Source organism: Phyllobates terribilis, unplaced genomic scaffold (genome assembly GCF_046119375.1).
Source record: "Phyllobates terribilis strain yellow unplaced genomic scaffold, ASM4611937v1 Scaffold_5__5_contigs__length_657084704, whole genome shotgun sequence".
Taxonomy (NCBI): domain Eukaryota; kingdom Metazoa; phylum Chordata; class Amphibia; order Anura; family Dendrobatidae; genus Phyllobates; species Phyllobates terribilis.
In genome coordinates this window covers 2,761,229-2,782,317 of record NW_027362765.1, presented here as the reverse complement: position 1 = coordinate 2,782,317, position 21,089 = coordinate 2,761,229, and the positions used below count along the sequence as shown (strand labels likewise).

General features: G+C 45.3%; 1 protein-coding gene across 1 annotated transcript in view; it reads left to right on the top strand.

Moving 5' to 3' along the window:
- Positions 1-10,465, top strand: part of LOC141271702 (uncharacterized) — an 82,488-nt gene extending 72,023 nt beyond the window's left edge. The window contains exon 8 of the mRNA XM_073681777.1: positions 7,000-10,465. Coding sequence (XP_073537878.1) covers positions 7,000-8,294 — 1,295 coding nt within the window. The 3' untranslated portion in view covers positions 8,295-10,465. The remainder of the gene's footprint in view (positions 1-6,999) is intronic.
- The last annotated feature ends 10,624 nt before the right edge of the window (positions 10,466-21,089 follow it).

Genomic DNA, 21,089 nt, shown 5'->3' with positions numbered 1-21,089 from the left:
ACGTTGCGGATTACAAGCATTTTTGATGCGGAATTTACGCAGCGTAAACGCTTGTAAAACGCTTGTTAATCCGCACCCCATGGTCCCCAATGAGAATCCGCAAGTCCTATGCCCATGCTGCGGATTTTTCCGCAGCGTTTATGCTGCGTTCAAAAATCCGCAGCATGTTCATTAATTCCGCATGCGGAATTGCCTTGTGCAATGCATTAAAAACGCAAGGCAATTCCGCATGTGGAAAACGCACGATAAACGCGCAATAAACGCATGCGGAATTCCGCATGCGTTTTTCCGGGAGAGGACTTGCAGAAATGAAGCAGAAATTTTCTGCTTCATTTCTGCAACGTGGGCACATAGCCTTATGGTTAAAATGTTGGCCAGGGAAACTCCAGGCTAGAATGAGACTGTGTGCCATTCCGTGTGAGGGGGAACACCTATTTGGCCCAGCTTTAGAAAAGGCTGGCAATGCTAAAAAGGGATATCCTAACTTGTCCATTCCAGCCTACAAGCGATCCTTCCGGAAAAGAAGGTTCACTCGCAGGAAGACCTCCACAGATCAAGACAAATGGAAAGATCAAAGAAGAAAAGGTAACAGCTTCATGTTCGGAACCTCTTCCCAGGATTACAAAAAGTTAGTGATTTCCAGCCCAGGTGGGGGGAGACTTTCGTCCTTCTTCCCGGCCTGGGAAAAAATATTGGGAAACAGTTGGATTCTCGGCCTGATAAAATCCGGTCTAGAAATGGAGTTCCACTCAATCCCGCATGGAAGATTCGTGGTAATACCCTCTAGGTCTTTGTCAGCAGAGCAACGGGCCCCAGAGGCCGAAGTCTCAGCTGGTACAGAAGGCTGTCCTATTAGAAGTTTCAGTGTCAGAAAGAGGGAAGGGGTTTTAATCCCCTCTCTTTCTAATCAAGAAACCAGACTGCTCTTTCAGGATGATAATAAATTTGAAGGGCTTTATTCAATTCCTGAGAATCCTTTCATTCAAAATGGAATGTGTAAAATCTGCAATTCCCAGAAGAGGTGATGGCCCATCTCCGGGAGAAGAATGTATTGATTATCCTGTATTTGTATAATTTTCTGGTTGTATTCAATTCGACCCGGCATTGCACTAGTCAGTTACAGGAGGTGATATCCACCTAAGAATGTTTAGGTTTCCTATTGAACCTTAAAAAGTCAAAGATAGAGCCCCTAAAAATACAGGACTATTTTGGGTTTCTACTGGTGCAGGAGTATCATTTCCCAGGCGATAGAAAAGATCCGAGGCCGGATGTTAAGGGCCCTGAAATTCCCCATCCTGTCCCTTAGAAGCGCTGTGTCCCTTCTAGGTTTCTAACTTCATGCATTCCGGCAGTCTTGTGAGCCCAGTTCCATACTAGAGCCTTGCAGTAGGATGTGTTAAGAAATGACATTTCCTTTAGAGGACACCTGGAATGAAGGATGACGCTATCCCCAATGTCAATGCAGTCCCTCCTTTGGTGGCTGGATGTCACTAATCTGTCCAGGTGGGCTCCCTGGGTAAATAAAGTCACACAGTTGTTCACCACGGATGTGAGTCACAGGGATTGGGGGGCTCATCCAGAAGACGTAGTAAACCAGGGCTTTTGGACAAGGGGACGAGAGAGTTTTTTCCTCAAACTTGAAGGAATTACTTGCAGTTGAGTTGGCAGTAAGAAGACTCCTTGTGTTCCTACAGAGTCATCATGTCAGGGGCTTTTCATGGTTGAGGACAATGTCTGTCACTGACTCGTGGGTCCTCCCGCAGATTCCAAATCTCCTCTCTGGGGCCAATTCACCATCCACAAGTAGCCAATCTTCATTTGATGGCGTGGCCTCACCTTTGAAAGAAGGGTGCTCCAGGCTGTGGTCAATCCCTAAATTCTTAATTTTCTCTATAATTCTGTCATGGTGCTGTCATGGGTGAGTCTTAGTTACTTACCAGTAATGTGTTTTTTTTCGGAACCCATGACAGCACCCTTATAATCCCTCCCGTCATGTGTGTGTGAGCACTTCTTTCACTAGTGTTATAAGTTCACAGTTTTAGTTGTGATTTGTGGTGCGGGTAAGATTTGTGTTTTGGCAACAACCAATGGAGGTCCTATCGTGCTCTGTAATCCAACTGATGCGGAGGAGAGGTGCCAACCTTTTAAGCCTGTAGGTTTCCTGTCCTTGAAGTGCGGATCCCCTCGCTCATGGTGCGGTCATAATCCTGTTATCGGTAAGACTTTATAATGAAAAATCTGAGAACAAAAATCGAAATGCTGGGTGAAATTTTCTGGTTCTGCACTGTATTATCTCAATAATTAATTATATTATTCTGAAAATAAAGTCTAAAAAAAGTGTTAAACAATGCAAGAAAAAAATCCCCAAATGCCCAATTCTGCCCATAAAAAATAGCTTAATTTGAAAGAAGAAAAACAAACCTGGCATATTTGGTATCACCATTTCCATAACAACTTGTATGTATAAAACTATTTCAATATTTATGTAGCATGATGAACAGACTTAAAAAAAGACTATGTCTGAATTGCAGCTTTTGCTTATTCTGCATAATAAAAAAAAAATCAAAAAGTGACCAAAACACAAAAAAACACCATTAACCCCTTTAGCCCCGAGGGTGGTTTGCACGTTAATGACCAGGCCAATTTTTACAATTCTGACCACTGTCACTTTATGAGGTAATTACTCTGGAACGCTTCAACGGATCTCCCTGATTCTGAGATTGTTTTTTCGTGACATATTGTACTTCATGATTGTGGTAAAATTTCTTCGATATCACTTGCGTTTATTTGTGAAAAAAACAGAAATTTGGCGAAAATTTTGAAAATTTTGCAATTTTCAAAATTTGAATTTTTATGCCCTTAAATCAGAGAGATATGTCACACAAAATACTTAATAAATAACATTTCCCACATGTTTACTTTACATCAGCACAATTTTGGAGCCCCAATTTTTTTTTGTTATGGCGCTATAAGGGTTAAAAGTTGACCAGCGATTTCTCATTTTCAACAAAATTTACAAAACCATTTTTCTAGGGACCACATCACATTTGAAGTCACTTTGAGAGGTCTTTATGACAGAAAATACCCAAAAGTGACACCATTCTAAAAACTGCACCCCTCAAGGTGCTCAAAACCACATTCAAGAACTTTATTAACCCTTCAGGTGCTTCACAGGAATTTTTGGAATGTGGAAGAAAAAAATGAACATTTAACTTTTTTCACAAAAATGTTACTTTAGACCCAATTTTTTTATTTTCGCAGGGGTAACAAGAAAAAATGGACCCCAAAATTTGTTGTGCAATTTCCCCTGGGCACGCAGATACACCATATGTGGGGAAAAAACACTGTTTGGGCGCACGGCAGGGCTCGGAAGGGAAGGAGCGCCATTTGACTTTTTGATTGTAAAATTTGCTTGAATAATTAGCGGACACCATGTTGCATTTGGAGAGCCCCTGTGTGCCTAAACATTGGAGCTCCCCCACAAGTGACCCCATTTTGGAAACTAGACCCCCCAAGGCACCTATCTAGATGCATAGTGAGCACTTGGAACCCCCAGGTGCTTCACAAATTGATTCGTAAAAATGAGAAAGTGGAAAAAAAAACACATTTTTTCATTTTTACGAATCAATTTGTGAAGCACCTGGGGGTTCTAAGTGCTCACTATGCATCTAGATAGGTGCCTTGGGTGGTCTAGTTTCCAAAATGGGGTCACTTGTCAGGGAAATCCAATGTTTAGGCACACAGGGGCTCTCCAAACGCAACATGGTGTCCGCTAACAATTTGAGCCGATTTTCCATTCAATTTGTTAGCGGACACCATGTCGCATTTGGAGAGCCCCTGATGTGCCTAAACAGTGAAGCTCCCCCACAAGTGACCCCATTTTGGAAACTATACCCCTCAAGGATTTTATTAAGGTGTATAGTGAACATTTTGAACCCAGAGGTACGACACAGAATTTGATAACATTAGGTCATCATATTGAATAAGTTGTCATTACTCTTGAGCGCAAGTGCTCGCTACTTGAGTTTGCATCGGGTACTCAGGTATGCACCATGTATCACGGGTGCTCAAGTGAAATGCTCGTGTCCCCGCCCGCATGATTCACGGTTATTAGACACCCCAATAAAAACATTTGGGGATCGCTCGTGCATGGCAAGCAATCCCCGCAAGGTTTTTTTGGCCACGAAGCATATGGGGCGGAGACTCGAGCACCCGCGATACTCAGTGCATACTCGAGCACCCGATTCAAATTCAAGTAGCGAGCACTTGCGTTCAACACTAGTTGCCATATCATTATCTTTTTTTTTTTTTTTTTTACTTTTGAAAAAAAAACAACACCAACCATAACATTAGCACAACCCTAACCCCAGCCCTAGCGTTTATTTTTTACGCCGTTCCTCATGCGGTATAAGTGATGAGCTGTCACACACTAAAAGATTTGTAAAATCTAGTTTTTGCATCGCCATATTTTGGCCTACAGAGTCATGTGACGGCTTGTTTTTTGCGGGATGAGTTGACGTTTTTATAGGTGCCATTTTCGGGCATGTGACATTTTTTGATCGCTTTCTATTCCAGCTTTTGGGAGGCAGAATAAACAAAAAACAACAATTCAGGAATTGATCTTTTACATTTTTTTATGCTGTTCCGCGTGTGGTAAAATTGATAAGGCAGCTTTATTCTTCGGGTCAGTACGTTTACAGCGGTACCACATTTATATTGTTTTTTATGTTTTGGCGCTTTTACACAATAAAAGCTATTTTATAGAAAAAAATATTTTTTTGCATTGCTTTATTCTGAGAGCTATAACTTTTTTATTTTTCGGCTGATGGAGCCGTATGGCAGCTTGTTTTTTGCGGGACGAGATGACGTTTTCAGCGGTACCATTTTTATTTTTTTTATATTCGTCTTTTTGATCGCGTTTTATTCCATTTTTTGTTTGGCGGTATGATGATAAAGCATTGTTTTTTGCTTTGTTTATTATTTATTTTTTTTTCTGATTGCCTGCATAGCATAGGGATGGAGCACCATCCCTGTGCCATGCAGGCAGTCAGCGCTGGACAGGGAGAAGATAGTTTGGAGATGCACTGCGCATGTCCAAAAAATCTTCCTGCTGTTTGGTGACCCGGATGTTGTCATGACAACATCGGGTCCCCATGGCAACATCCTGGAAGCCACGGCAGACAGCGCTGGAGGCCGGAAGAGGAGGTGAGTATACCGATCACCTCCTCTTAGCCACTGCAATGCTGCAATCGACTTCGATTTCAGCATTGCGGGGGTTAATGTGCTGGGAGCGGTGCGGGACCGCTCCCTGCACATAGTACCGGGTGTCAGCTGTGACAATCAGCTGACACCCGGCGGCGATCGCGAACGCACAGCCTGTGTGCGCGCGCAATCGCGATGACGTACTAATACGGGTCAGGCTCTTAAAGCCCAGGGCACTGACGCGTATTAGTACGTCTTGGGCTTTAAAGGGGTTAAAAACCACAGCTCGTTATGCAAAAATAATTCCCCATATACAAGTAATAGATCACGTTGTCAGAGGCCTGTCAATCTAAGACAGTGGGCGGAGAGAAACCGCCGGGAACCCGCCAGTCCGACTAGTCTGTTAAAGTATGTATTTCTCTAAAACGCCGCAGAGTTTCAGAATGAAACTTACCTGGCTGACATCATACAGTCAGTGTCTTCTGTACGCAGTCCGCGCATTGGGAGCCACTGGGGACCAACATGGCGGCCACGGGGGACTTTACCAGATCCACAGCTGCAATAATAACTCATGGGGGGAAAGCGATGTGTACCTAACTATTTAAATGCCACTCAGCCACTGCTGCTAAAGGCAGATGCAGCCTGTGTAACAAAATTCCTACACCGCTTCAACTGAATGACATAATTTTAGATTATGTCATTGCACATAGATTAATAAATTCAGGCTTGCATCTGGTTTAATGGCAGGGCTTCAACGTTCATTACCATACAGCTCCACCGCGCTGCTCTGCTCCACCGCGCTGCCCTGCCCCTCCGTGCTGCCCTGCTCCACCGCGCTGCCCTGCCCCTCCGCGCTGCTCTGCTCCACCGTGCTGCCCTGCACCATCGCACTGCCCTGCCCCATTGCGCTGCCCTGCCCCATCGCGCTGCCCGCCCCTCCGCACTGCCGTGCCCCACCGTGCTGCCCTGCCCCATCGCGCTGCCCTGCCCCATCGAGCTGCCCTGCCCCATCGAGCTGCCCTGCTCCACCGCGCTGCCCTGCTCCACCGCGCTGCCCTGCTGCACTGCTCTGCCCTGCTCCACCACGCTGCCCTGCTCCACTGTGCTGTCCTGCCCCATCGCGCTGTCCTGCCCCATCGCGCTGCCCTGCTCCATCGCGCTGCCCTGCTCCATCGCGCTGCCCTGCTCTGTGCTAAAGTGCATTTAAGGATCAACACTGAAATCAGAAAACTGCTGAAAAACTGTGTAGTGCCCTAATATCAGTATCTTTCTCTATCGATAGATTGAGATCTATTTTGGCATCACACTTTTAGTTGGTTAATAACTGAATTTTGCTATTTCATATAGAACTCCTAATAAATATAACATTAACAATATAAAGATACAGTTACATTATTACAAATATATTTGTTTTATTGTTGGCAGACGTCTTTACCAGGAACTCAGAAAGACATATGATATCCTCAGGTTTGAAAGCAGATGATCATGGTATCGCACCAGATACATATGAAGAGCATGCCTTTCCTTCAGATATAACATCAGCCCTTCACAGCAAAGATCTATTTTATGATCAAGTGGTCCTATCTTCTGATTCATTACAGAATGTTGAGCACAGAAAGGGAGCTAAGAAGCGGAGCGCTCACTCAGGGGTGAAGCCATTTTCATGTTCAGAATGTTGTAAACGTTTTAATTATAAATCAGATCTTGTTATACATCAGAGAATTCACACAGGGGAGAAGCCATATTCATGTTCAGAATGTTGTAAACGTTTTAATCATAAATCAGATCTTGTTATACATCAGAGAATTCACACAGGGGAGAAGCCATATTCATGTTCAGAATGTGGGAAATGTTTTACAGACAAATCAAATCTTCTCAAACATCAGAGAACCCACACCGGGGAGAAGCCTTTTTCATGTTCAGAATGTGGGAAATGTTTTATTCGGAAAGAGTATCTTGATAGCCACCAGAAAACCCACACAGGGAAGGAGCCTTTTTCATGTTCAGAATGTGGGAAATGTTTTAATTGGAAAGCGCATCTTTATATCCACCAGAGAACCCACACAGGGATGAAGCCTTTTTCATGTTCAGAATGTGGGAAATGTTTTATTAGGAAAGAGCACCTTGATAACCACCAGAAAACCCACTCAGGGGAGAAGCCTTTTTCATGCTCAGAATGTGGAAAATGTTTTATTCAGAAAGAGCATCTTGATAACCACCAGAAAACCCACACAGGGGAGAAGCCTTTTTCATGTTCAGAATGTGGGAAATGTTTTATTCGGAAAGCGGATTTTGATCGACACCAGAGAACCCACACAGGGGTGAAGCCATTATCATGTTCAGAATGCTGTAAACGTTTTAATTATAAATCAGATCTTGTTATGCATCAGAGAATTCACACAGGGGAGAAGCCATATTCATGTTCAGAATGTGGGAAATGTTTTATGCGGAAAGCGCATCTTTATAACCACCAGAAAACCCACACAGGGGAGAAGCCTTTTTCATGTTCAGAATGTGGGAAATGTTTTACAGACAAATCAAATCTTCTCAAACATCAGAGAACCCACACCGGGGAGAAGCCTTTTTCATGTTCAGAATGTGGGAAATGTTTTATTCGGAAAGAGTATCTTGATAGCCACCAGAAAGCCCACACAGGGAAGAAGCCTTTTTCATGTTCAGAATGTGGGAAATGTTTTAATTGGAAAGCGCATCTTGATATCCACCAGAGAACCCACACAGGGATGAAGCCTTTTTCATGTTCAGAATGTGGGAAATGTTTTATTCGGAAAGAGCACCTTGATTATCACCAGAAAACCCACACAGGGGTGAAGCCTTTTTCATGTTCAGAATGTGGGAAATGTTTTATTCAGAAACAGCATCTTGATAACCACCAGAAAACCCACACAGGGGAGAAGCCTTTTTCATGTTCAGAATGTGGAAAATGTTTTATTCGGAAAGCGGATCTTGATCGACACCAGAGAACCCACACAGAGGAGAAGCCTTTTTCATGTTCAGAATGTGGGAAATGTTTTTATCAGAGATCAAATCTTATTGAGCATGTGAAAACTCACACAGGGGAGAAGCCATATTGATGATCAGAATGTGGAGAATGTTACAGGGGTAAAGTAGATCTCGTTAGACATTAAAGAAGCCACACAAGGGAAAAGCTATTTTAATGCCCAGATTGTGAGAAATGTTTTAGTAAGAGATCAAGTCTTATAGACCATCTTAAAAACTCACATTAAAATCATAAATCATAATTATTTTTAGTATGTTGGAAATTTTTACCCACACAACTTCATAGTATTCAAACTGCTCTCAAGGGGAAATAATCATTTTTATTTTTTAAACGTACTTATTTGACATCATACAAAAAATACAATAGTTACCGGCATATGCCAAAAAGGTTCTTTAACTGCAGAAGTCTAGAGGAACTGAAGAGGAGACAGGCTGGTATGCAGGGCTGGTATTGGAGGGAAGGGGGAGGGCAAACTGGGCAATTTATCAAGGCTCTCACTCTTTTAGGACCCCTTAGTATTTCTATTCTGAGGTTAAGACTGCTTAAAGACCTTTGGTGACATCACGGTCATGTTACCATAATGTCACCAAAGGTCCTTTAACAGCAGGAGTCTATAGGAACTGAAGAGGAGATGGGCTGGATTGTGCTGTATGTGTGTACCATGGGGAAAATAAGTATTTGATACATTTCCGATTTTGCAAGTTTTCCAACCTCCAAAGAATGGAGAGGTCTGTAATTTTTATTGTAGGTACACTTCATCTGTGAGAGACAGAATCTAAAAATAAAAACCAGAAAATCACATTGTATGATTTTTTACATAATTAATTAGCATTTTATTGTATGAAATGAGTATTTGATACAATAGAAAAACAGAACTTAATATTTGATCCAGAAACCTTTGTTACAATTACAGAGCTCAGATGTTTCCTGTAGTTCTTGACCAAGTTTGCACACACTGCAGCAGGGATTTTGGCCCCCTCCTCCATACAGATCTTCTCCAGATCTTTCAGGTTTCGGGGCTGTCGCTGAGCAACATTGAATTTCAGCTCCCTCCAAAGATTTTCTATTGGGTTCAGGTCTGGAGACTGGCTAAGTCACTCCAGGACCTTGAAATGCTTCTTGCGGAGCCACTCCTTAGTTGCCCTGGCTATGTGTTTCGGGTCATTGTCATGCAGAAAGAGGAGGGAAGGAGGTTTTTGGCCAAAATCTTGCAATACATGACCTCATCCATCCTCCCTTCAATACAGTGCAGTCGTGCTGTCCCCTTTGCAGAGGAGTACCCCCAAAGTATGGTGTTTCCCCCACCATACTTCCCGGTTGGGACGGTGTTCTTGGGGTTGTACTCGTCCTTCTTCCCTCAAACATGGCGAGTGGAGTTGATACCAAAAAGTTCTATTTTGGTTTCATCTGACCATATGACCTTCTCCCATGCCTCCTCTGGATCATCTATACGGTCATTGGTGAACTTCACACAGGTCTGAACATGTGCTGACGTGACCAGGGGGATCTTGCGTGCCCTGCAGTATTTTAATTTTAATCCACGACCACGTAGTGTGTTACTAACGGTAATGTTTGAGACAGTGGTCCCAGCTCTCTTCAGGTCATTGACCAGATCCTCCCGTGTATTTCTGCGCTGATTACTGACATCTCTCAGAATAATACTTACTCCACGAGGTGAGTCCCAGACCGAGGAAGATTGAGGTCATCTTGTGTTTCTTCCATTTTCTAATAATTGTGCCAAAAATTGTTGCCTTCTCACCAAGCTGCTTGCCTATTGTCCTGTAGTCCAACCCAGCCTTGTGCAGTTCTACAATTTTGTCCCTGGTGTCCTTACACAACTCTTTGGTCTTGGCCATGGAGGAGAGGTTGGAGTATGATTGAGTGGACAGGTGTCTTTTATACAGGTAACGAGTTCAAACAGGTGTAATTAATACAGGTAATGAATGCAGAGTAGGAGGGCTTCTTAAACAAAAAAAAAAAAAAGAATTCTTTCTGGTTGGTAGTTGATCAAATACTTATATCATTCAATAAAATGCAAATTAATTATGCAAAAATCATACAATGGGATTTTCTGTTTTTTATTTTTAGATTCTGTCTCTACCATTTTATGAGCTGCCTTGAATAATAACCAAGCGTATTCTATGGAAAAGTCTTATTTGTACAAGTACCCTGTGAATTGTAAAGTGCTACCAAATATAAAAGTAATTATTATACATACAGTTGCAATAAAAATTATTCAACTTCCTTTCCAAATTCCGTTTATTTCCAAAATTTACAAACGTTTTGCTGTTTGCAATAAACTAATGAAACAAGAACAATATAAAAAGCTCAACACAACTAATATAACATGTGGTTTCTCTAAATTCACCACAAAATTGCACGTTTAATGACTCCTGCCATCCAAGAATGATTCCATCCCTTCATGAGCTGCATCTTGAGTACTTAGTAGAACCCTTTCACTGCTACATTCAGAAACCCTGCTAACCTCATTAATATTCCTTGCATGCCTTCTGTCTCTTTCAATTGTGCCCTTTGAAACGTGCAGTCAGCATGTAATAAACTCTCCTACATCCATGACTTTTTCCTCTCAATTCCCTCAACCTTCTGGTTCTCACTGAAACATAGATCCAGCAGTCGGATACCACGGCCGCTGTTGCTCTCTCTCATATGGTGGCCTACACTTCTCTCATACCCCGAGAACCGACAACAGATCAGGTGGAGGTGTTGGTCTGCTCCTTTCAACAAAATGTACTTTTTCCCCCCAGTACCCTCCCTTATCTTCCCTTCTTTTGAGGTCCAGACTGTCAGACTCTACCGGCCTTTCTCCCTGTGAGTGGCGGTTCTGTATCACCCTCCGGGCACCTCCTGTCAGTTTCTGGATCACTTTTCCACTTGGCTTCCAAATTTTCTATCTTGCGACATCCCCACTCTCATCGTGAGTGACTTTAGCATCCCAATTGGCGATCCCCTTTCCCCATCTGTCGCTCATCTTTTATCGCTAACCTTCTCCTTCGGCCTTTCACAACTTACTAATTCTCCAACACATGAAGACGGGAACACACTGGACCTGATCTTCTCCCGGCTATGCTCAGTACATGACTTTACTAACTCTCCTCTTGCGCTCTCTGACCACAACCTTCTTTCATTCTCTGTCAAGAACTGTAACCCTACTCATGACACCCCCACTTTCCACACTTATAGAAATATATGCGCCATTAACACCCAGAGATTTATGAAAACGTTGCAATCATCATTGGCCCCAATCTCCTCCCTCTCATGTCCTGACCCTGCACTGATGCACTATAACGAAATATTGCAATGCGTCCTGAATGAAGCCGCACTTCCTACACATAGAACAACTCGGCACAGACGATGACAACCCTGGCACACACCGCAAACACGTTTTCTCCAGCGGTGCTCCAGGTGTGCCGAACAGCTGTGGAGAATATCTAATCTGGCCAAAGATTTCATACAGTCTAAATTTATGCTTAAAACATATAACTCTGCCCTTCACCTCTCCAAACAAACCTACTTTAATAATTTCATCATCTTACTGTCCAATAATCCTGAACACCTCTATGACACTTTTCATTCTCTCCTTAATCAAACAGCACAGGCCCCGACCACCGACCTCAGCGCTGACAATCTGGCCAACTATTTCAAAGAAAAATTTGACCATATCCGAAAGGAAATTTTCTCCCAATCCCCAAATGTTATGCATGCTCCTCCCTCCAACATTGGTTTGAAGTCAGAAAATGAGCAAGATGCAGTCACGGAAAAAGAAGTGACCAGGCTCCTTGCATCTTCTCGCCCTACCACCTGCACCAGTGACCCTATTCCCTCACATCTCCTTCAGTCCCTTTCTCCAGCTGTCGCCACTCACCTACCTAAAATATTCAACCTCTCCCTCTCATCTGTTATTTTTCCCCTCCTCTTTTAAACACGCCAGCATACATCCATTACTTAAAAAAACTATCCCTTGACCAGAACTGCGCTGCTAACTACAGACCTGTTTCCAATCTTCCCTTTATCTCTAAACTCCTGGAATGCCTGGTCCACTCCCGTCTAATCCACTATCTCTCAGATAACTCTCTTCTTGACCCTTACCAATCTGGTTTCCACTCTTTAGACTCTATTGAAACTGCACTCCCTAAAGTCTCTAATGATCTACTAACAGCTAAATCTAATGGTCACTACTCCCTGCTGATTCTCCTGGATCTCTTTGCAGCATTCAACACTGTGGATCACCAGCTCCTGCTCACTATGCTCTATTGGCCTCAACGACACTGTTGTCTCCTGGTTCTCCTACCTCTCTGACTGCTCCTTCACTGTATCTTTTGCTGGCTCCTCCTCCTCTCTCCCTCCCCTTACTATTGGTGGTCCTCAAGGATCAGTGCTAGGCCCCCTTCTTTTCTCCTTATACACTGCTCCTATTGGACAAACAATCAGCAGATTCGGTTTTCAGTACCATCTCTATGCTGATGACACACATTTATAAACCTCTGCTCAAGACATCACCCCTGCATTATTACAAAATACCAGTGATTGTCTTTCCGCTGTCTCTAACAGTATGCCCTCCCTCTATCTAAAACTGAATCTGTCAAAAACTGAACTACTTATATTTCCTCCCTCCACTAACCTACCTATGCCCGATATTGCTATTTCCGTTTGTGGCTCCACCATTACTCCCCAGCAACATGCCCGCGGTCTTGGGGTCATATTTGATTCAGATTTTTCCTTCGCTCCTCACATCAAATCACTCGTTCATTCATGTAATCTACACCTCAAAAACATCTCTAGACTCAGAACTTTTCTTACCTTTGACTCGGCAAAAACTGTTACTGTAGCTCTTTTTCATTCTCGCCTGGACTACTGCAACTCTTTACTAACCGGTCTCCCTCTTTCTAAACTTTCCCGTCTCCAATCCGTCCTTAACGTAGCAGCAAGGATCATATTCCTCTCCAACCGTGTAATGCACACGCCCGGGCTGAGCGGCGTGTGCGTGTGATTCCACTGGACCGTGCCGGAGAGTGAATGCCTGGAGGGGCGTAACTAGGTATTCACCCGATCCGACCAGGGTCGCACGACGGCATACGACGCCAGTGCACCAAGGAGGAACCGAGCAGAGGGACCAGGTGCTACTCCAGGACAGACCACGGACACGGCTGTTGACCCACACAGGGGAATACAGGAACAGACTGGTAGGAATAGGCAGGCACGACTGGTATGCAGGCAGGCGGGTATGCAGGCAGGGGGGTACAGGCAAGCACGGCTAGAGTGCAGACAGGGAGGCACTAGCAGGTAGGAACACAGGGGGAATAGGACCCAGTACACACTGGGACTCAGGAACAGAACCACAGATGTGGCGGACAAACACAGCAGAGTGAGGCCGCCCAGAGAGGTGAGCGAGAGCAGGGCAGGACAAGGCCGCCTGGAGGGGTGAGCAAAGGGTCAGAGCTGAGCGAGACTGCCGGAGCAGTGAGCAAGGAGTAAGAGCAGGACGAGGCCGCCTGGAGCAGTGAGCAAAGGAGTCAGAGCGGGCTAGAACCGCCAGAGCGGTGAGCAAAGGAGTCAGAGCAGGCTAGAACCGCCGGAGCGGTGAGCAAAGGAGTCAGAGCAGGCTAGAACCGCCGGAGCGGTGAGCAAAGGAGTCAGAGCAGGCTAGAACCGCCGGAGCGGTGAGCAAAGGAGTCAGAGCAGGCTAGAACTGCCGGAGCGGTGAGCAAAGGAGTCAGAGCAGGCTAGAACCGCCGGAGCGGTGAGCAAAGGAGTCAGAGCAGGCTAGAACTGCCGGAGCAGTGAGCGAAGGAGTCAGAGCAGGCTAGAACCGCCGGAGCGGTGAGCGAAGGAGTCAGAGCAGGCTAGAACCGCCGGAGCAGTGAGCAAAGGAGTCAGAGCAGGCTAGAACTGCCGGAGCGGTGAGCAAAGGAGTCAGAGCAGGCTAGAACCGCCGGAGCGGTGAGCAAAGGAGTCAGAGCAGGCTAGAACCGCCGGAGCGGTGAGCGAAGGAGTCAGAGCAGGCTAGAACCGCCGGAGCGGTGAGCGAAGGAGTCAGAGCAGGCTAGAACCGCCGGAGCCGTGAGCAAAGGAGTCAGAGCAGGCTAGAACTGCCGGAGCGGTGAGCAAAGGAGTCAGAGCAGGCTAGAACCGCCGGAGCGGTGAGCAAAGGAGTCAGAGCAGGCTAGAACTGCCGGAGCAGTGAGCAAAGGAGTCAGAGCAGGCAAGGCTGAGCAGGGGGGACAGGGCTCTTTTCACACAGAACAGACAGGAAGGGAAAGGCAGAGCCAGATACCCACAGGGTACTTGCAGTGAAGTAGCGAGTGGACCACAAACTCACAAACGGGAGTACAGAGACAACAAGCAGGAGTTAGGTACGAGTTCAGACTCTGCAGAAAAAGGAAGGGAACGGACATAGAGGCAAAACAGGTAAAGGATAGGAGAGAGTTCAGACTGGAACTGAGTGTATGGAGGAGACCGACACTGCAGCGGAATACAGGAGCGGGTCTGGGAATACGGCCCCCAGAGAGGCGGGACGAACAGGCAAGGAGCGTGTTCAGACAGGACAGACAAGATACAGGAGCGGGTCTAGGTAATCGGCCCCTAGAAGGCGGGAGGAACAGGCTAGGAGCGTGTTCAGACAGGACAGACAAGATACAGGAGCGGGTCTAGGTAATCGGCCCCTAGAAGGCGGGAGGAACAGGCTAGGAGCATGTTCAGACAGGACAGACAAGATACAGGAGCGGGTCTAGGTAATCGGCCCCTAGAAGGCGGGAGGAACAGGCTAGGAGCGTGTTCAGACAGGACAGACAAGATACAGGAGCTGGTCTAGGTAATCGGCCCCTAGAAGGCGGGAGGAACAGGCTAGGAGCGTGTTCAGACAGGCCTGGAAATACAGCCTCCAGGATAGGCAGACAAGAGAACACAGAACGGGACCTGGCACCTTCAGAGTGCAAGCACACACTGAATGAAACACAATGCTCAGGCAGGGATTGATTGGAGCAGCTGAGTTATATACCAGGTGACAGACAGCAATAGGCTGAGGACGCACAAGGGGTGTGACCCACAGCAGGTACAAAAAGCAGGAAGTGATCGGGCGCCGCCCTTAAGCAGCAGAAACAGACACAAACAGACAGCATGGAGGGAAGCCAGAGAGACATTCTGGACTGGAGAACAAGTGCGCGCCCCTGCACAGTGGGAGATGGACCACTATGCAAGGACGCCGCCAGGTATGTTACAAACCGCTACACCGATGCCTCTTCCTTATGCCCATCTAATACAGAGTTCAAAATAAACTTATCACGCTTACTCACAAAGCGCTCCATGCTTCAGCACCGCCCTACATCTCCTCCCTCGTCACAGTCTACCACCCTACCCGTGCCCTCCGTTCTGCCAATGACTTTAAACTAAAATCCTCCATAATACGAACTTTCCACTCTCGTCTCCAAGATTTCTCATGTGCTGCGCCAATTCTTTGGAATGCACTACCGAGGACAATTCGATTAATTCCCAATACCCACAGTTTTAAGCGTGCACTAAAAACCCATTTCTTTAGACTGGCCTATCGCCTCAATATACTTATCTAACTGTCCTAGTTTAGCCCATATTAAAATTTTCTTCAAATTCATGTTCATACCATCCATGCACATAATAGTCTGGAATGTACACGTACTGACTGGTGAACAGTTCATGTAGTGTTATGTACATACCCTATTTAGTATATTATGGCTACATTATATAACATACGTACATGATACCTTTTGTGTCCCCCCTATTTCCTCATAGACTGTAAGCTTGTGAGCAGGGCCCTCACTCCTTTTGATATGAGTTATGCTTATTCTGTAACTTCTGTATTGTCTGTATAGGTCCCCCCTAAAATTGTAAAGTGCTGCGGAACATGTTGGAGCTATAAAAATAAAAATTATTATTATGGCCGCTATCACCAGCTGTAAACATTGCTACATACCCAGACATCGGTTTTGCCTCATTCCTGAGGAATCTTAGCCCAGTCTTTATGGTTATCTCCCTTTGGTTCATTAATATTCTTGTGTTCTCGAGAGTGGTTGAAAAAGTTGTGAAGAGACCATTGCTGATTGGAAACAAGGAAAAGAATACAAAGGGATTGCAAAGACATTGAACTTGTAAAGACTACTTCCAGCTGTAACTCTAAGAACATTCAAAGTCCCAGGAACACTGGCTACACTACCTGGACTTGAAGGAAACATGACCCATCTCCAAGAAGTACACCTTCACTGACCAGAGTTGTCAGCTCTAACAGTGTCAAAATCATGTCAATAAGTCACAGGAATTTTGGGATTCTCTCCTGTCGAGCGATGAAACAAAACTGAACATTTTCAGTCCTATGGATAAAAGTATTATTGAAAGAGGATGAATGAAGCAAATGCTAAAAAGAACACCCTGCCTACGGTGAAGCATAGTGGTGGCTGGGGGGCACTTCCAAAGATTTTACAGTACCAACCTTCAAAAATGATGGACACCTAGTAACTGTTGTGGAGTCATTCCCATTAAACCATGAGGAACTGTATGTGGAATGACTCTTTTGGTTTTACTTCATAAATAGCTGTCTTTGTGGGAGTCAAAGCAGGATTTTGCCAACTCCCTTCTCAGATTCACAGATTTACCATTCCAAATTAATTTGATTCAGGTTTCCTCTCATCCCATAGTACTAGATTTCACCTCTGCGAAGCATCAGAAATGAAAGTTACAATCTTAGCTATGACTACTTTCTGCTCTCTTGTATATGTTCTTGCCTCCTCTTGACGTACCATCCTACTCAAGTGAATGAGATAACCATTACTATGAGAGAGAGTTCCACTGAGCAGCTGATTCACTTAACCCTAATCAACATCTTCAATGGATATCGCGCTTTTCGCAAGGATTTTGTGAAGGAACAGATTCCATTCTTATATTAATTGTGTGATGTGTTTGAATTCTATAAGACTTTGTGCTAAGAAGAATTTCGGCTGCAACATACAGATATCCAAGATGGTGATTAAGAGTTTCATATAACTTTAAGAACAAGAATGACTTTTCCTAAAGTGAACTTGAGATGACGATGGCCGCCTGCCAAGAGTATTATGTTAAAGTAGATAAGTAATAGATGTAATGTTGCATAACTGGGTGTAACCAATTAAGTAAGACTACTGGATTAATTAGACAATTGAGTGTCTTTGTAGAGGGGCCCCAATTCTGTAAACCCCCTTGGAAAACCTATAAAAATATACTCTTGACCCTCTCACAGTGAGGGACTCTTGCTGAGCATCACCGGGTTGTGGTCTCCTTTATTCCCTCCCATCGCGACGCCTGGGCGCAATGGCACCCCCTCCTGTTGGCAGATTGCCATAACAGATTTTATGAACAAGTTTATTCGACCTGTACAGGCATTCGCACAATTTCTCCCTCTACATTTCTGCCCTCTGTCAGTCACTGCAATGGAGCTGAGCTGCAGGGGCCGCAAAGAATAGTAGCCGAACTTAAGTAGCTGGTGTTATATAGATTGTTAGAAAAAAGACTCCGGTCCATCAAGTTCAACCTTCCTCCACCAGTTATACATTCTCTATCGCTAGATTATTTAAAACCCACAATGCCATTTGTTGTGATAAAAATATCCAGCCATTTTTTAAAAACTGTTCTAGTGTCTGCCATTACTACCTCTTGTGGTCGGCATTCCACAGTCTGAGTGCTCTAACTGTAAAGAACCCTTTCCTATTTAGCTGCCAAAATCTCCTTTCCTCCAAACGTAATGAGCGCCCCTGGTTCTTGAAAGGAATAAGTCATGTGCAAGTTGTAGCGCCTGCGTCTCTTCCTCCTGCTCCTCTCCCGCGGCAGAGACGCCGACCCCCTTACCGCCACGGCCCCCGGCTAGAGTGTCCCACTCCTCCGTCCTCTTTACACACTGACACTGCCCGGGGTACACGCACAACTAACAGATCCCCGAGTACTGTGCTTGGGGGGGCACGCGCACTTCCTGCCTCTTAAGGGGCCGCATGCCATTCTGAATGTCCCTGGCCAATGGTTGGATTACACTAAAAGGACAACATCTGCAAGGGGTTTGTGTGGGTTTCCTCCTGGTTCTCCGGTTTCCTCCCATACTCCAAAAGACATAATTATAGGGAATGTAGATTGTGAGCCCCAATGGGGACAGTGCCCATAATGTCTGTAAAACGCTGTGGAATTAATGGCGCTATGTAAGTGAGTAAAATAAATAAATAAAATAAACTACTTAAGGCACCTCCTCCAACATGGAGGTGCCTGTGCAACGTTGTAAATTTGTTTGCTAAACACTCTTGTTAGTTCTCAGGTCCCAGTGCATGTATCTCCATTTACCTGCCTGTCCATCAACCTGTCTACCCGCCGTGCCCGCCTGTTCCTGCCTCCTGTCCCTTGGGGGTCAGTTGCTATCTTCCCGAATTCAGACCCGGATTAGCACCTGGTCCACCTTCCTCACCCCTCCTTGGGTCATGGAGTAGTAAAGCCCCTGTACATCTGAAGTCGAATTTCTTGAGGTTCCTAGTTATTTTCCCGAGTCTCTCCTTGCACCACGGCACAGTGGTTCCACCACCCATCTCGTTACACAAGTCCTTTGTATTGATCTCACATGTATTTATACATATACGCGAGATCTCCTCTGAGGCTTCGTTTTTCTAAGCTAAAAAAGCCCAACTTTTCCAACCTCTCATCATATGAGGCCTCCGTCCCTTGTAATAATCTAGCTGCCGCCTTTGAACTGACTCTAACTTCCGAATATGTTTTAAAATGTGAAGCCCAAAACTGGATCCCGCATTCTAGATGTGGCCTCACAAGTAATTTGTAGTGACTACTACAGATTAAATGCAGCTATACTTTGCAGCTTTGTTCTTAGTGTTTCTAACCTGCATACACCAGAACAAATAACAGTTGATTGCGGGGTTGTTAGATGTTGGACCCTACCGATCTCCTATGGATGACCGATCCAATTAATCAGTATTCCGTGACCAAACAACCACTTTAATCATCTGTACTCCCCAGCATGCTGAGTCTTCACAAGTTGATTCACAAGCTTGTTTATAATGGTGATGAACATCATCTGAGCTTGCCGATCATCTGAAGCCTCAGTTTTCCGCCACTGGATACAACTCTCCATATTGACCCCAGTTCTTTTGACACAGAGGTAACTTGAACATTCTTCAGTCTTGTAGACATAGTGCAGGTTTGAGTCCTCTATCGGGGTCATTTCAGGAGAACCACTAAAGCTTATCTGAAGGTTTTATTATGGAAGGTATATGGTACAAGAAAACAAACTGGGACTCTTATTGTTTTAACCCCTTCTTGTGATGTGTATTACCAAATAAAGACAGTTTGGCAAAGTACACTGTTCAAAAAAATAAAGGGAACACTTAAACAACACAATGTAACTCCAAGTCAATAACACTGAAATCAACCTGTCCAGTTATGAAGCAACACTGAATCAATTTCTCCTGCAGTTGTGCAAATGGAACAGACAACTGGTAGAAATGATCGGCAATTAGCAAGATACCCCCTATAAAGGAGTGCTTCTGCAGGTGGTGACCACAGACCATCTCTCTGTTCTCATCATTTTTGGCTGTTGTTTTGGTCACTTTTTCATTTTGCCATTGCTCTCACCCCTAGAGGTACAGTAGCATGAGGCGGTGTCTACAGCACAACCCACAGAAGTTGCTCAGATAGTGCAGCTCATCCAGGATGGCACATCAGTGCGAGCTGTGGCAAGAAGGGTAGCTGTGTCTGTCAGCACAGTGTCCAGAGCATGGAGCAGATGCCAAGAGATGTGGAGGGAGCCATAGGAGGGCAACAACCCAGCAGCAGGACCGTTACCTCCTCCTTTGTGCAAGGAGGAACAGGAGGAGCACTGCCAGAGCCCTGCAAAATGACCTCCAGCAGGCCACAAATGTGCATGTGTCTGCACAAACAGTTGAAAACCGACTCCATGAGGGTGGTATGAGGGCCCGACGTCCACAGATGGGGGTTGTGCTCACAGCCCAACACCGTGCAGGATGATTGGCATTTGCCACAGAACACCAGGATTGGCAAAGTTGCCACTGGCACCCTTTGCTCTTCTCAGATGAAAGCAGGTTCACATTGAGCACATGTGACAGACGTGACAGAGTCTGGAGACGCCGTGGAGACCGATCTGCTCCCTGCAACATCCTTCAGCATGACCGATTTGGCATTGGGTCAGAAATGGTGTGGGGTGGCATTTCTTTGGAGGGCCGCACAGCCCTCCATGTGCTCGCCAGAGGTAGCCTGACTGCCATTAGGTACCGAGATGAGATCCTCAGACCCCTTGTGAGACCATATGCTGGTACGATTGGCCCTGGGTTCCTCTTAATGCAGGACAATGCCAGACCTCATGTGGCTGGAGTGTGTCAGCAGTTCCTGCAAGATGAAGTCATTGAAGCTATGGACTGGCCCGCCTGTTCCCCAGACCTGAATCCGATTGAGGACATCTGGGACATCATGTCTTACTCCCTCCACCAATGTCGCGTTGCACCACAGACTGTCCAGGAGTTGGCGGATGCTTTAGTCCAGGTCTGGGAGGAGATCCCACAGGAGACCATCCGCAACCTCATCAGGAGCATGCCCAGGTGTGGTAGGGAGATCATACAGACAAGTGGAGGCCACATACAATACTGAGCCTCATCAGGAGCATGCCCAGGCATTGTAGGGAGGTCATACAGGCACGTGGAGGCCACACACAATACTCAGCCTCATTTTGACTTGTTTTAAGGACATTATATCAAACTTGGATCAGCCTGTAGTGTGTTTTTCCACTTTAATTTTAGGGGTGACTCCAAATCCAGGCCTCCATTGGTTAATAAATGTGATTTCCATT